At 37.2% G+C, this 16,025-nt stretch overlaps 1 protein-coding gene across 1 annotated transcript; it reads left to right on the top strand.

Moving 5' to 3' along the window:
* The first annotated feature begins 8,800 nt into the window (after window positions 1-8,800).
* On the top strand, window positions 8,801-15,820 carry LPAT2 (lysophosphatidyl acyltransferase 2). The gene is given in 11 exon segments (NM_001293257.1): window positions 8,801-9,078; window positions 9,602-9,724; window positions 10,516-10,555; window positions 10,674-10,747; window positions 11,035-11,094; window positions 12,033-12,110; window positions 13,523-13,681; window positions 13,888-14,013; window positions 14,689-14,781; window positions 14,999-15,085; window positions 15,219-15,820. Coding segments are annotated over 11 exon segments (1,161 nt in total). The 5' UTR covers window positions 8,801-8,997; the 3' UTR covers window positions 15,459-15,820.
* Window positions 15,821-16,025: the final 205 nt, after the last annotated feature.

The following is a 16,025-nucleotide window of genomic DNA, read 5'->3' as shown; positions in this document are numbered from 1 at the left end:
TTTGCTGACATGACATATATACATATATATATATATATATCACAAAACATCCCTGAGGTTTACACACTTATCACAAATGGTCCTTACAAATTTTTTTTATTTTTTAATTTAAAATTCATAAAATTTTTGGTTTTCTTTCTAAAATTATTTATAAATGAAAAAACCATTTATAGAAGGATTTTAATCTCAAGGACCATTTATGAACCCTAAACCTTTAGTTTTTTTTCATTTTTAAATTCTATGAATTTTAAATTATTTTAAAAAAAACTTCATTAGTTTGTTGATGTGGCATATATATGGAGCCCACAACTACAATAATATAGTGTCACATGTATTTAAAATTTAATATATATTTTAAAATAATTATCATTCATAAAAAATTTCATACAATTTTAAAAAGAAAAATTTTTGAAAATTTCGTAAGGACCATTTGTGATAGGTAGGTGTGTGAACCTCAAAGATGTTTTGTGATATACATATATGTCACGTTTGCAAACTAGCGGAGTTTTTTGACGGAACCTAATGGCAAGGACCATTTGTGTTCATGCATACTAACCTTGAGGACCACAAATGACAAAAAAAAAAACATTAAGGATGCAATCTGATAGTTTCGTAAACTTTAGGGACATTTTGTGATAATAAGCCAATACTATTGTTGGGGTTTTTTTGTGAGAGCTACAATGGGCTTGTTGGACTACTGCGAAGTAAATCGAGCTCTCTTGCGCCATTGTCTGAGTTTGCGGCACCAAGCCCCAAAACACCCCGAAAGAGTTGAGACCTTAGGGAGTGCTTTGGTCTTCTTCAATAACTCTTCAGTACATTGAAAGTTTTGATGATAAGGATACATCAGCTATTGTGAAAGCTATTGCTTGATGATAGAGGTGGAGCAAAAGCTGGAAGGGGTTTGCTTGAAACATAGTGGAACAGATGTTCTAGCCTACTGATTTGATTAGGCTTCCGGCAACTTGACGAATGCTTGGTCGCACCTTAGGATTTCTCACCAAAAAGGTAATGCCCATGATTTCAACTTGGCTTCAGAAGATATGTGTTTCAAATCTGGAATAGGGTTGTTGGAGAGAGAGAGAGAGAGAGAGAGAGAGAGAGAGAGATGATAGAGAGAGGGAAAGGGAAAGAGAAAGAGAGAAAGAGATATGATAGAGAGAGAGATATATATATATATATATAATGAGAAGTTGGAAGAACTAGAGCTTGAATCTGGTGCTTCAAGCAGTAGGAGAGTATGCTTGCCCCTCTGCTTGAGTTTAAGAACCAAGGCCCCAAAGTGCTTCAAAAAGCTCATGGAGCCTTAAGAAGCACTTTGGTTTCTCTCACCAATAAGATAGACAATTGTTACATATCAATATTATGGCTTGGCATGAGAAGCTTGTGGCCCGGGAGCTGAGCCTTCATGAGTTTAGTATTAGAAAGAGAGAGAGCTTAGATTTCTTATGGAAACAAAGGTTCAGAGCAAGGTGGAAGAATGGGTGGCTTGACCAGTGGCTTGACGAAAGCTTCGTCACATTCTTAAGTGTTTTGCTAGAAGAGAAAATGGGAATAAATGGAAGAACATAGCTCGAAATTGAAGGGTTTCAGTAGTGAGAGGGGATGCTTGCTCTCTCTAGATGAGTTTATAGGAGAGAAAGGAAAAAAAAATGGAAGAACAGAGCTTGAAATTGAAGCTTCCATAGTGGGCATTTGGACCAAACCAGTAAACCGCCAAACCAAACCGATGGGTTGGGTTGGTTTGGTTTTTTTTCAATTTTTTTTTTGTCATTGATTTAAACACAAACCAAACCGAAATATATGGTTCGGTGTACAGTTTGCAATATTCAAAATCACGGTTTAACCAAACCAAACCGAAGATATTAAAAAATATTATATATAATATTATTATAAGAAATATATGTATATATAGATATATAATAATAATACATAGTTTCAATCTTTTCTTTTTCTTCTCTTTCAATCTCTCCTTTTGTCTTGTCTTCATCAGTCCCTCTCTCTTTATTTTTTTTCTTCTCATTCTTCTTATATTTGTCTTCACTCCCTCTCTCCTCTTTTTTTACTTCTTCTCCTCTCCATCATTTTTATTTCTTCTTCTTCTTCTTCTTCTTCTTCTTCTTCTCTCTCTCTCTCTCTCTCTCTCTCTCTCTCTCTCTCTCTAAGAGCCAAAAAACCGAAACCGAATCAAACCAAACCACCAAGTCCGGTTAACCAAGTAGTCAGTTTTCATCAATTATGGTTTGGTTTCGGTTTTCAAAATAGCCAAACTGAAGCCTACGGTTCGGTGTCGGATTAAGCCCAAAATCAAACCAACTCAAACCGAACCCATCCCTACTTCCAGCAATGAGTAAGGATGTTGCTCGCTCTGGATGAGTTATTTTGCTGGGTAGAATGTGCCTCCTTTTATAGGCGCTAGAAGCCCTCAATTTTATCAAGTCATCTCCTTTATTTTCTTCACTTTCTTCCATTCAATCCTCTTTGGTGAAATCTCCCCAACCCAAGCACATAGGAGCACAGCTTTTGGGTTCCAAGACTTTCATGCGGCTGGACTCCTTCATCTGGGTTAGGCGCCTCTTGCTTTTCCGACCAGAGCTTGCAGAGGAAAGAATGGGTAAGGGTCTTGGTCCAAGATGTGATTTACTTCCATTAGCACATGGGTTTGCTTGGTTTTTACGATGGTTTGGCTTCGATCTGGTTTTAACAGAGATGTGGAATAATTCCACGATATTGGATATTTTATAAGGTGCTCGGCTGGGCTATTTTCTAAGGTGTTGGGTTGTTGGTGTTTTATTTCCAGCGGCCTGTAAGTTTGCCTTAGTTTCGTCAAGCTGCTAGAAGCAACCTATTTGCGTGGATTTTGCTTTGGTTTTGACAATGTGTTGGATATTTTGACTAATGTGAGATTTTTTCAAGTGTTGTAGGCCGTTGGATATTTTTCTAAGATATTGAGTTTTCTCTCTCATGCTTATCCATATGTTTGGACTTAAGAAATGGGCTTGAGTTTTGGTGCTCCCACGCAGCCAAAAACTTCCACTCCTTAGACCATCAATAGGCCTCATGAATACTTATAACCATCCATGTCATACCCCGGATCGGCTTCGCTGTAGCACAATATTGTCTGCTTTGGATTCCCCTTACCATCATGGTTTTGTTTCTACTCACGAGCAACTTCCCAGTGGGTCACCTATTCTGGGATTGCTCTATCCCAAACTTACTTAATTTCGGAGTTCCCATGACTCCAAAGGCCTCGTACTAGATGGACATATAAGGCACATCACCCCTTCTCTGTTGGTCGATGTGGGATATTATAATTCATACCACAACCTGCTTAACAAGCCTTAGACATTTGCGTGGCTTGAGCCCACTTAAGCTTGTAACGTGGCTTGGTACCAAGATAAAGGTTTTCCGCTTGGTGTCGCATGTTATTTGGTGTGCTTGTGCTTGAGCTTGAGCTTTGCCATATTGTAATAGGCTATGGCCGGGCCAAATGGAACTCGACAAGATAATAAGCACGGATTCATAAAGCCAGTACATTTTATGGGCTTGTTACGACCTTTCTGCATGGCGTGTTGTGTATTTGCTTGGCATGGCATGTGTGCAAGCGCATATGACAAACTCTTGCGTACCCAAGTCAGGTTTCTTCACAAGTTAGGTATCGTACTAAGTTAGAAATATATTTGAGCCCAGCCTTAGATTTTTTCGGCCTCAACAACTATATAAGGAGTTTTGTATTAAATATCATGCTAATTGGTTCAATAGTCTGTTATAATTTTTTAACCTAACCAATTATAATAAAACAATTTATTTCAGTTTGATTTTGACAAAAATTGCAGATGAAATCTAACTAAACTAATTTATGATTGTTCAATTTGCTCATCCGATCTGGGCCCAAACCCAATTTCATTTCATTTTCATTTTTCAACTTTTTTTTAGCCAAATTGCAAAAAAAATAAAAAATAAAAATCCATTACTTGCTAATTATTTTTTTATTTTTAAACCATTTTTTAATCAATTCAATTCCTTTTTTGTTATAACCAAACCAAATTAAACTGACCATTACAATTGAAATCGATGAAGGACCATGTTGTGCTGGGTGGCTAGCATTGGCGCAAAATCATAAAAAACGTTGGAGAAAGAGGCCTCATCTTCATTAAGGGTGTCAACCAAGATGATGTTGTACTCTCTTACTTGTTTAGGAGACATTGAAGAGTGACAAGAAGGCGGGAGATTAGTAATTTGCAAAGTTGTTTGTGATATTCAATTATTATTATATATATATATATATAATTTGGCCTTACAGCCATGCTGGGTTAAATGACCTCATGATCATAATAAATAGCCTTTTGAGCCAAATTGGTCAAAACTGCATGCACAAAAACAATTATTAAAACAAATAAATAAAAGGCTAGCTAGGTGGCCTTGCGGCCAAAGTCATCGAAATGGCCTTATGGCCACGAAGAAATTCAAATGGCCATATGGGGCATTAAGATGAAGGTATGCAGCCTAACAAAATTAGAAGTAATGGCACCATAGTTTAATTGGAGATGCTAACATGCCAATATTTGTGTGAGAAATATATATATTTATATGTGTATATATATATATATATATTTCATTTCTCTCAACAGAAACCATCTTTTTTTTAAGTCTATATTCATATATCATCCTTGCAAAAAATTAGACAAATCGAAAACTGTTTCAACATCTAATTATATCATACAAAATCAATGAACACAACTTGTTCTTTGATTGGTGTTGGCTATGGTTAAGTATAGGATGAAGACTTTTAAGAGATTTATGAGTTCTAGAGGTGGGAGGATGAATGGGTAGCTTGGGATTATGCTTGAAGTGAAGTTTAAGGGGAATAATGATTTCAAGGATAGGAAGATGAGGGAAACGTTTGAGGAGGTTATGGTTGGGGTGTTTGCAGCAGCTAGAAAAGAGGTGTGATGAGTGAAGAAGTGGGTTGATGACTGTTGGGATGCTTGCAATAGCTAAGGAAGGAGTCGATGGTTGCTAGGATGCGTGTAGTAGCCTAGGGGAGGATCCTTTGCTTGGGTCATGGACACTAATTTATAGAGGATGAGGGATTTTCTTTATTTCTTTCTAACAAGTAAAAGGAGGTGTTGGAAACATCTTGTTTCCAGCGAATAAAAGAGAGCGCTAGTAAATTCTTATTTCCAGCTAGTAAAGGAAGTCGTTGGAAAAAACTTGTTTTCTAATGGTTGAAAGGAAGTGCTAGAACATGCTATTTCCAGCAGGTAAGTAGGAGTGTCGAAAATAACTTGTTTCTAGTGGGTAAAGGGAGAGCTTGAAGAATATATCATTTGCTCATCCACATAGGAGAACTAAATGAATGGGCTTGGACTTCGGTGTTCCCAAGCATCCCAAAATCTCCATTATTCAATAATTCTCGTGCGGCTTGTGGACCTTCGTACCTATCCATACCACAACCCTCTCGACAATCCCCACTTAAGCTTGTCAGGTGGTCTAGCATTAAAGGAAGTCGCTTGGTGTTGCATGTTATTTGCATGTTTATGCTTGGGCTACATTGTACTGCAGTGGATTAAGGTTGTGTTAGGCCATCTCCAACCCTTAGACTCAAACCCAAAATATCCCCCCAAACTTCTCCCAACCCAAGAAAAGGAAGGACTCAAAATTTGGGAAAACCTAAATTTGGACCCAAATATGGGTCCAAGTATTGCCTGGACCCAATATTATTCACTAGACCCCACACTGCGGTGGCAAAGCCCATGTGCTTCGAAAATTGGTGGGACTCGTGCTGTGACATTTTCTGATGGGTTGGAGCTGTGGCCAAAGCCACGTGTTAGCACTACAACAGTGAGCCGTTGGGCTTGGGCTGTTTACTTAAAAAAAAATCAAATAGTATTGCTGGGGCCCACACACACTGTGTTTCCAACTCAAAGAGCCGTTGGGCTTCAAAGAATCTATTTTTTTAATAAAAAAAATTCTAATAGTAACTTTAAATTAACGATCTAGATTAAATCTAAGTTATTTTAACTGTAAAAAAAAAAAGATCCAACGGCTGAAATTTAAATTCAACAGTCAAAATAATATTTTAAATTAAACTAGGTTAGATCCAACCCCGAAACTCACTCCAAACTCTATAAATACCCATCCATTTCTCAAATAATCTACCAAAAACATTTTATCTATTTCTCAATTTATTTTTTCTTTGTCAATCTCATCAATCTCCTTTCATTATCATACTTTTGATATCATTTCAAGCACATCATCTTCTTCATTCTCAAACTTTTCATATCATTTGAAGTTTTCAATGGATAACCGTGGCAAGACTATCTTTTCCTTCGTGTTTGATGATGATTCAGATGATGAAGAACATCATTAGAGAGTGATTGAAGCCATTGTCCACCATACTTCATAGGATAATGAAGCCACCAAACATGGTGGGTCGGTAGTCAGTCGTGTGTACAAGAACTACGATAGGGAAGATCGCCATCGCAATCTCATGTCCGACTACTTCGTTGAAAGGCCACATTTTAATGCTACCGACTTTCGTAGGCTGTTTCGAATGCGAAAAGAGTTATTTTACCGCATCTTGAATGATGTTGTCAACCACGAGCCATACTTACGCCAAAAAAAAGACGGGCTTGGCCGACAAAGGCTATCCCTTGAGCAAAAGTTAACCGCTGTCTTTCGTATGCTCGCATGGGGATGCTCAACTAACGCGACCGACGAGTACTGCAGATTGGGTGAAAGAACAACTCTTGAGTCACTCTGAAAGTTTTGTTGCGCTGTTGAAGCCGTGTATGGCCAATGGTACCTCAGGTCTCCAAATCCAGCTGACCTTTACAAGCTATTGCACAAGGCAAGCAGTCGAGGCTTCCTAGGCATGTTAGGAAGTCTTGACTACATGCACTGGGAATGGAAGAATTTCCCATCTTCTTGGGCAAGTCAGTTTACCGGTCACAAAAAAAAAAACCCCCATGTTGTGCTAAAGGGTGTGGCCTCGTACGACACATGAATATGGCTTGCCTTTTTTGGAGCCGCTGTATTCAACAATGATATCAACATTTTAGCTTGTTCTTCATTGTTCAATGATGTGGTACATGGAGTGGCTCCTCATGTTGAATGTATTGTCAATGGAAATCAATACCATTTGGGCTACTATTTGGCAGATGGGATCTACCCCCGTTGGGCTACTTTGGTGAAGACCATATCTTCTCCTGATAACACAAAGAAGAGGCTTTTTGCACAAATGCAAGAAGCGTACAGGAAGAATGTTGAAAGAGCATTTGGAATAATACAGGCTCGATGGGCTATTGTTCGGGGCCTGGACGTGTGTTGTGCAAGGATAACCTCCACTCAATCATGATGACATGTATAATTTTGCACAACATGATTGTGGAAGATGAGTATGAATATGTTGAAGAGGAATCTGATGATGAGGATATGTGTCCACAACGATCCAGGACGACTAGAGCAAAACAATATGAGTTGGAGCCAAACATTACATATGAGTACCACCAAGATAGCAGACTCTCTCTGATTACATAATTCGTCATAATAGAGTTCGATCTCCAGTGTATTAGAGTCTCCGAAATGATTTGATCAATCACCTTTGGAGGAGCTTTGGAGATGGTGAATGAGGTTGACAATTGTTTCAATCCTCATTTTGTGTTTCAATTATGTTGTGTGTTTACTTTTGGAATAAAATTAAATTTATGGAATTTCAATTTTTTAAGGTCAAATTGTTCAAAAAATTAAATTATGATGTTATTTAAAAAGATTAAATGAAGAAAAGTTATCTATTAAAAAAAAAATTAGACTTAAACCATTCTTAAACAATTTAATAAAGTTGCGGATCTAAAATTTGAGTCCGTAAGGTTGGGAGAAAAAACAATTTGAATCCGAGCAAAACCCAAATAGTCAATTTTTGGAATGGGGAAATTTGGGTTTAGCCCCTCATGGGTTGGAGAATGCCTTAGATAATGCTTGACAAATTAGTGGGCTAGGTGAGCTCAGGTATGTGAAGTTATCAAATCTTACAGGTTTGCATGTGAGATTGGTATGCATGTACCATGACATCCCCACATGCCAAATTGTAGTCTCGCTCGGCATGGTGCGAACGTCAAAACTTGCATAGGCACTTAGTAGCCGTATTTGATGGGCCTACATGGGTACACTAGCTAGGCTTCTTTTATAGTACGATAATACATTGGGCCTAAAATATTCATGAATCTTCATTGAGATTTTTTTAGCCTCAATATTAGCTCTTTTGTTTATTAACGCTACGAAGTGACAGTGAAATGGGCCAAATATTCAATTAAGCCCAAAAATTCAACCTCAGCCCTTAAATATGTCATAAATTGGAAGTTGGAACCATCCGTGTACCGTGTTAGAAAAGAAAAAAAGTTCACCACCTCACATTAAAACAAGAATTTATGTGATCAATCAGATGGCAGATAACAACTTTAAATGCCACACTATTTAGTAACAAGACATCTGTACTTGATAAGAAATCAAATATTTGACTATTTGGGATACAATTCTTAAGATGTGGGCCATGGACCCAACAACCCCCCATCAACCCCATCAACCCCATCAACAATGAGATTCAGGCCAACCATATTATGCCGACTCTTGTTGGTTATCAGCCCAAGGAAAGCAGAAGGTCAAGAAATAAATACAGAGTTTTATTGCAAAACCGGAAGAGAAAAAAAAGCCCATTTCTCACACATTGCCGTCCTTCTCATTCCCTTGTTATATATTATATGAGAAACGGCATTTAAAGCGCGCAACATTACTCTGACGCATTTTCACAAACGCGTTTCACTCACAGTGCCTGAGTTCCGGATACTTGCCCTCATAGGGCTCGCTCGTTAAATCTCTAATTTAAATTCTACGCCAAATAAGAATTTTCATTCCCTTTTTGAGCACTTGGGAATTTGAAATTTTGAAATCTGTGTGTGTTTGTGAAATTCGTTCTATCCTCTTTGTGGGTTTTGGGCCATGCCGATTGTTGCTGCAGCTGTCGTCGTCCCACTGGGCCTGCTCTTCTTCATCTCAGGCCTCGTTGTCAATCTCATTCAGGTAACCACCTCCTTCTCGCTTTTCTCTTAATGGTTCTGGATTTTATTTTCGTAATTGCGTGGATTTGGTTTTTGGTTCGCTCATTTTTCAGTTTCTTTTTGTTATTGATTTCTTCATTTTTGGGCTGTATTTTCTGAGGGTTTTGCTTCTTTCCTTTCCGGGGTTTCAGTATAAGTTGCTTATAGTGATTGATTTTAGCCTTATGGTTTTGTTCTTTCTCAAGTGGGTTCTTTGGGCAGCCTACGTCTCTCAGCGTGCATGTGAATCTTGGCTTTTTTTCGACTTTCTAATCTGGCCTGTATAATTCCAATGATTCGGAGAACAATTGGGAATGAAACGAAACTGTAGAACTTCGTTTTTGAATCTCTCATGCTGTTGAGCCCATTGAGCTTCAAAACTGAGTTAAAATTTAAGATTGAGTTCACTTTTGTTCTTTTTTTCTGTTCAATTATAATATCGATTGTATCATTTTCTTTTCTTTTGAGGTTTGAATCTGTGTAGCATACTTGGTCAATTGTTTCAGGCGATTTGCTTCATTCTTATTCGGCCTGTGTCTAAGAATTTATACAGAAGGATAAACAGAGTGGTGGCAGAATTATTGTGGCTGGAGCTGGTGTGGCTCATTGATTGGTGGGCAGGTGTTAAGGTATTAGCTAGCCCCCCATATCGTGTGATTTTAGTGGTTTTGATTGATTTGACTTCCTTAAAGTGCAAATAAGTTAATTTATGTTGAGCATTTTTTAAGTGCTTTCCCACTTATTCTGCTAGCTTGTAACTATGTATTTTTCAAAAAAATCTTTGCCCATACAAATTGTACGAACCAATTATTAAGGTTATTGCTGGCTTTTGAAAGATTCAAAGCAGCAATTGCTACCATAAGAAAGACTAGAAGATGTAATGCTGAAGGAGGAAATCAAAGCATGTGGATCAAATATTCTTCTCATAAGCTTGTATAAATCCCTAAAATGCTATCAATTCCTAAACTAGGAAGGTTTTGGTTGCATATTTTTCTTTTGGGGGTTGGAGAGAGGCGATTGGTTACAAATTTACTTGTGTTTTATCAGACCAAGGGCAACAGTGTACTTTCTCTTTTATCCGTTTCAAGGTGGTGAGAGAGAGTAACTTATCAAGAAAAAAAGAATAGTGAGAGATTAAGATATCCTAATGTGTCTAGTGGGGTATCACACTAATATGGACAGTGCATTACTGGGTCGTTATATTTCCAGTACAGTTGAAAACCTTTAGTATAGGAACATGGAAAGGCGAATAGCATACACATCCTATTTATTTACCTATTTATATAGAACCTCTAGAAAAGTTATATATATGAAGACCCACTTAACTTGAAGTTGAACCATAATTTATTTTTTTCCATGTCCACTTAACTGAATCTTGATTTAGTTAACCCCCTTTGTTTTTTTTTTCTTCTTTCTGCAGATTCAAGTATACACAGACCATGAAACCTTTAATTTAATGGGTAAGGCTTAAACTTTTTCTCTTGTTTGATGTTTTTGTGCCTAGGACTAGGTATCTATTGTCCTTTTCAAAATTATGCAGGTGAGTTCATTTATCTGCTCATGTTTCTTATTTTCTAGGTAAAGAACATGCACTTGTCATATCCAATCATAGAAGTGATATTGATTGGCTTGTTGGATGGGTTCTGGCTCAGGTACACTGTTTATTTATCATAGTTCAGTCACAAGCATGATGCACAAATATATATATATATATATATATCAGAAACGTGTTTATATTCAAACATATAATAAATTATCAAAAAGTACTTTTTTATCTGTTAGTTTGTTTTCATGATATGCTTACATTATATTTGTAGAGGCACACAAAAGTTATATAGAGGTTTATTCACATGTGCTTGTAAAAGTTGTTCACAATATAGACTAGTGCTGTGCTATATTTTTTTATGCTGCTGATTTAGAACTAAATGTATTTATGCAGCGGTCAGGTTGCCTTGGAAGCACCTTAGCTGTAATGAAGAAATCATCAAAATTCCTTCCGGTATGTTCCACCCTAAGATGTCCTGTCAGCATGTGGAGATGAAGCTTTTAAGTCAGAAATTGTTAAGTTCACACACACACACACACACATATATGCATTGTTTGTGTCTACATGGAGAAGGGATATTTTCTGTATCAGGCTGGTTCTTGCTTGAACGTGTGGCCTAGATTCATAGTGTGATAACATAAGCATCTTAGGTTGCCACATTGTCTTGACAAGAAGACATTGCATACATAGACGCTCTTTCCATAGAGGAATGCAAACAAATGGGATCCCTTGTGGGGCCTACTGTTAATTGTAGTTCAATATCTGAGCCATCTATTTTCTTAAGACTCCATTCAAGAGTCATCCTTGTGAAAAAATAGCGTAATAAAAAATCATTAAAACGTCGAATTGTGATAAAATAAATAGACTAAAACAGTGTTTCTTGTAAACCCTAAATGATCGTAATGATAATCAGATGGTTAGGTGGTTTTCGATTGGGCCAATTTTTACAAGGATGGTTCTTGAATGGAGAGAAAACAAATGGTTCAGATCATTAAACTACAATGCAGAGTTGGCCCCACAAGGGGTCCTTTTGTCTTTTTTTTTTTGTAATCTTTTCTTAAATGAGAGTAGTTTATAACAACTTAGATAAGATTTTAAAATTTGAAGTTTGTGAGTCTGTTATGATCCTGAGGTATTAATAGTTAGAAGTTTAGATGTCATTAATACTTAATTTCAGACTATGTTGCAATTTTATTATAGACTTTATTAAAAATTTAATTTGATACATATTCATGAAATAGTTGCGGGTTTGGGGTTTTGCTGCAAATGTTGTATTGTGGCCCCACTTTTGTCATCCAGTCTACATTTCATTTAACATAAGCATTCTCATTTGCCTTATTTTTGGGCGTTCCTTATTTCTTGTCGGTAAATGGCATGCCTTCTACATGCAGGTCATAGGGTGGTCAATGTGGTTTTCTGAGTATCTTTTCTTGGAAAGAAGCTGGGCCAAAGATGAAGGCACATTAAAGGTATTGGTGTATGGTTGTTTATCTACATATTTTATATACATATGATATACACAGGCACATGTAAGTTGTTCTTTACACTAGAGAGTTTTGCTTTCTCATGAAACTCTTAAGGAGTCTCACCTTTATACTCTTGTTCAATTTGATAAGCAATCTGGACATAGATATCGTAAATATCTTCATTTCATTGAAGTCAGGTTTTGTAACCAAGCTAAAGTATCAGACGGTATATCTTCAAAATAGACTTCCTAGCACCAATTCTGAGAATTGTATGTGAACTCATTGCTTGTAATTAGTTGATAAGAAGTAGTGTGTTGTAGATGAACTTCATAGTCATTTTGTTATCTCCTAAATTTTAATGACTGCATAATTAGTTTGATAGTTCTTTTTTCCTCCAAACTCTCTACATAAAAGAGGATTCACTCATCTGCCAAGAGAGGCCACCTAAAAAGCTAAGCCATGTGGCTAATTGAGAAATGCTTCAGGGTTTTTGTCCCCATAAAATTCACTGACTTCCAATTTCTAACTTCCAAATTCTCACACTTCTCTTCCACAAAGAGTCTAGGTTCTTCTTGCTTAGGGACTGTATGTAACAAATGATTTTTCCATTTTTCCTACCACTATAACTATTTTTCAATGAACTGATTTCTTTTTCAATCAACTCACTGAGTGCCAGACAAATCCTTAAATCTAGATGAAAGTTCTGCATTTATAACCATTTTACTTGAAGAAATGGGAAACTTTGGAGAACATAGAGAATGTTTTGGCTCGGCTACCATGTTGATGTAGGACAAAAGAAGGTGAGTTGTTGCCTATGATTATTGTGGTCATAGGTGGTAGAAAACTGGCAATTAGAAGAGGTTTAGATAAAAGAAAGATTCATAGTTTCTGTAACCATAAAGTTCGATGGGAAATAATAGGAAGGATAAATGAGTATGGTTGTTAGAAAGTAAAGGACTAATGAAAAAAGAAAAGAAAAAAAAGAATAGAAAGTAAAAGAGATACCAAATCACCAGATCTTTCAACAATACTTAATTTTGGTTCTTCCCAAATGTGATTGCTTTATAAGAGACACCCTTTTGATGATAGGAGGAAGAAACTTATACGACGTTGAGTCTTTCCATGACCCAAATATATTGACTGAGACTCTACTTAACATTTATCCATAAGTTGACTCTTTGACTTAATTTTTTATTATTGTTTTTTATTTGCTGAATTTTCACTACTATCATATTTCCTTGAAACCAGACAGGAGCCATTGTTAGATTTGGGTAAAAGGGGATTAGGATTAGCCTTGCACTTTGAATGGGGACATTTCTTTTCTAACCTGGCCGTGCATATACAATACGTTAAAATGTCTACTTTTGGAGTAACCTTGCTGATCTCATTTGCTACTTGTGGTAATAAATCTGCAGTCAGGTGTTCAACGGCTGAAGGACTTCCCTCAGCCCTTTTGGTTGGCTCTGTTTGTAGAAGGCACTCGTTTTACACAGGCAAAGCTTTTAGCAGCTCAAGAATATGCAGCCGCAACAGGGCTTCCTGTCCCTAGAAATGTTTTGATTCCCCGTACTAAGGTAAAATTCTCATTGCATTTTCTCATACTACTTTAAGAAAACAATAATAATAATTTTCTTGGAATGCCTTCTCCATCTCCTGGCTGGTTACAGAATTCCCATCAGCATAAGAAAGTATAATGTTCTGGAATCCTCCTTTACAACAGGCCATTATTCCCTATTACACGTGGTTTTGGCTTATCTGGTAAAACTCTTGTTTCTTTCAGGGTTTTGTCACTGCAGTCAGTCAGATGCGCTCATTTGCTCCAGCCATTTATGATGTAACAGTGGCTATTCCTAAAAGTTCACCTGCACCGACAATGCTAAGACTCTTTGAGGGGCGACCTTCTGTGGTGAGCCTGCCTTACTTGAGATTTTAAAAAAGGCTGTGTAAGTTGTTTAATTGTAGAACTGACACAGAATGTTAAATGCCCATTTTTGTTTAAGTGAGTACACACGTGCGGCTTTTTTAAGCAAGGCATTCTAAGAAACATCTGTCCAGATAATTGTGGTGTGATGTGCAATGCGAGTAGTGAAACTGTGATCATTTTTGCATTATCAGTTCTCTTATACCTTGTGGTTTTGAATCACTAGTTGGCATATTTCTTCATTGAGCATGTTCTTCAAATGTTCTGGGAGGAAAAAGGGCGAAGGGCAATGATTTTGTTTTATGTTTTTTTGAACATTGTGGGTCCTTTGGTATCTGTGAGGAGTTTTCAATGGCACGTGCTTCTCACTTGGGTAGTAACAAGTGCTTCGTGTCATCTCTAGATGTCAACTACATAATTTGAAACTTTTCTACTTACTGTGATAATGCTAGATTTGCATTGTACATTCATTTGACTTTCAGAGGGTCTTGAAATTGTGCTGAATGCTTTTTATGATTACAAAATTTGAAATTGTTTATGTTAGTGATTACTGATTGAATCCTATGGATTGGCAGCAGCCTTGTGCACTGAGCTGCCCTTTTTATATCTGGGTTTTTGGCTTACACAAACTTGCCTGCCCTGGTTGTTACTCTGTTGCAGGTGCATGTGCACATCAAGCGGCATGTCATGAGGGATTTGCCTGAAACTGATGAGGCTGTTGCACAATGGTGTAAAGATATATTTGTAGCCAAGGTGACTACTATATAATGTGTTGCATGGTTGTGTTCCTGGCATTTCTGGTATCGTATATGAAATACATGCACTTGGAAAATGAAGGGAAAAGATTAAGATTTATTTTGCACATATATTCTTGAATCAAATTGAACTGACTAATCTGGTTTTTCTTCCAATAATTCATGTATCAATGTCCTAATTTTGATGGTCTTCTTGTTTGCTTTTCATATACTAGGATGCATTGTTGGACAAACACACAGTAGAGCAAACTTTCGGTGATCAACAATTGAAAGTTACTGGTCGGCCGCTGAAGTCTCTTTTGGTGGGATACGTGCTCTTAAAAATTAGCCATCTTGCCACTCAATTTTTTATTTATTACCGTGTTACCTTTTCTCTATATTCAGGTAACTGGGGGTGTCTTGTAAGTACTGCTAATTAACTCATGCTTAGTGCAGGTTGTTACAGCTTGGGCCTGTTTACTTATTTTGGGGGCTCTAAAGTTCCTCTACTGGTCTTCGCTTCTCTCCTCGTGGAAGGGTATTGCATTTTCAGCATTGGGTTTGGGCGTTGTTACTGTCCTTATGCAGATCTTGATTCGATTTTCGCAGTCAGAGCGTTCAACACCTGCCTCAGTGGCTCCTGCAAATAACAATAACAAAGGGGAGTCTTCAGGCAAACCAGAAAAACAGCAATAGAGTACAGCTTCATTCCCAAGCCTTTTGTAGCTGGGCAACTTGTGATTCATGTTGCTTGCGTGTTCGTCACCCCTCCCTTACCAGTGTGGTCGAGCTTTAAAGTTCTTTCTCTGTGGTGCCCTTTGATTCTGTAAAACGCATATTTTGTGTGCATATCAATTCATTAACTGCTGGTTGATTAGGGTAATTTCTGTATAGACTCTTAAAAATGGCTGTAGCAGCACTGCTAGGTCTAGGATGCCCCTCAGAAATTACACTTCCTTTGACCTTGTTTGGTAGTGAACATGGTGAGGCTTGGGACATGACCCTTTCGCTTTTATCATTTCTGTTCGGTGTAATTTATGTGTACGGGAGCATTTTGGTTAAGCATGACATTTTCCAGAACATAATTGTCTCTAAAATGTCCACCCTCAGTAGACTTAGCAAAATTTTTGTTTTAATTTTTTTAAAAAAATAAAATTTCTAGAAGGCTTCTTAGCCCTTAAACATGCTATAGTTTGTATACAACTAAAATCTGAAACAGGACACCGCAGGCTCAACTAAATTAAGGGAAATTCAAACAAGACG

This window comes from Prunus mume, linkage group LG8 (genome assembly GCF_029339155.1).
Source record: "Prunus mume cultivar Tortuosa linkage group LG8, ASM2933915v1, whole genome shotgun sequence".
Taxonomy (NCBI): Eukaryota; Viridiplantae; Streptophyta; class Magnoliopsida; order Rosales; family Rosaceae; genus Prunus; species Prunus mume.
This window is presented reverse-complemented; position numbering and strand designations above follow the sequence as displayed.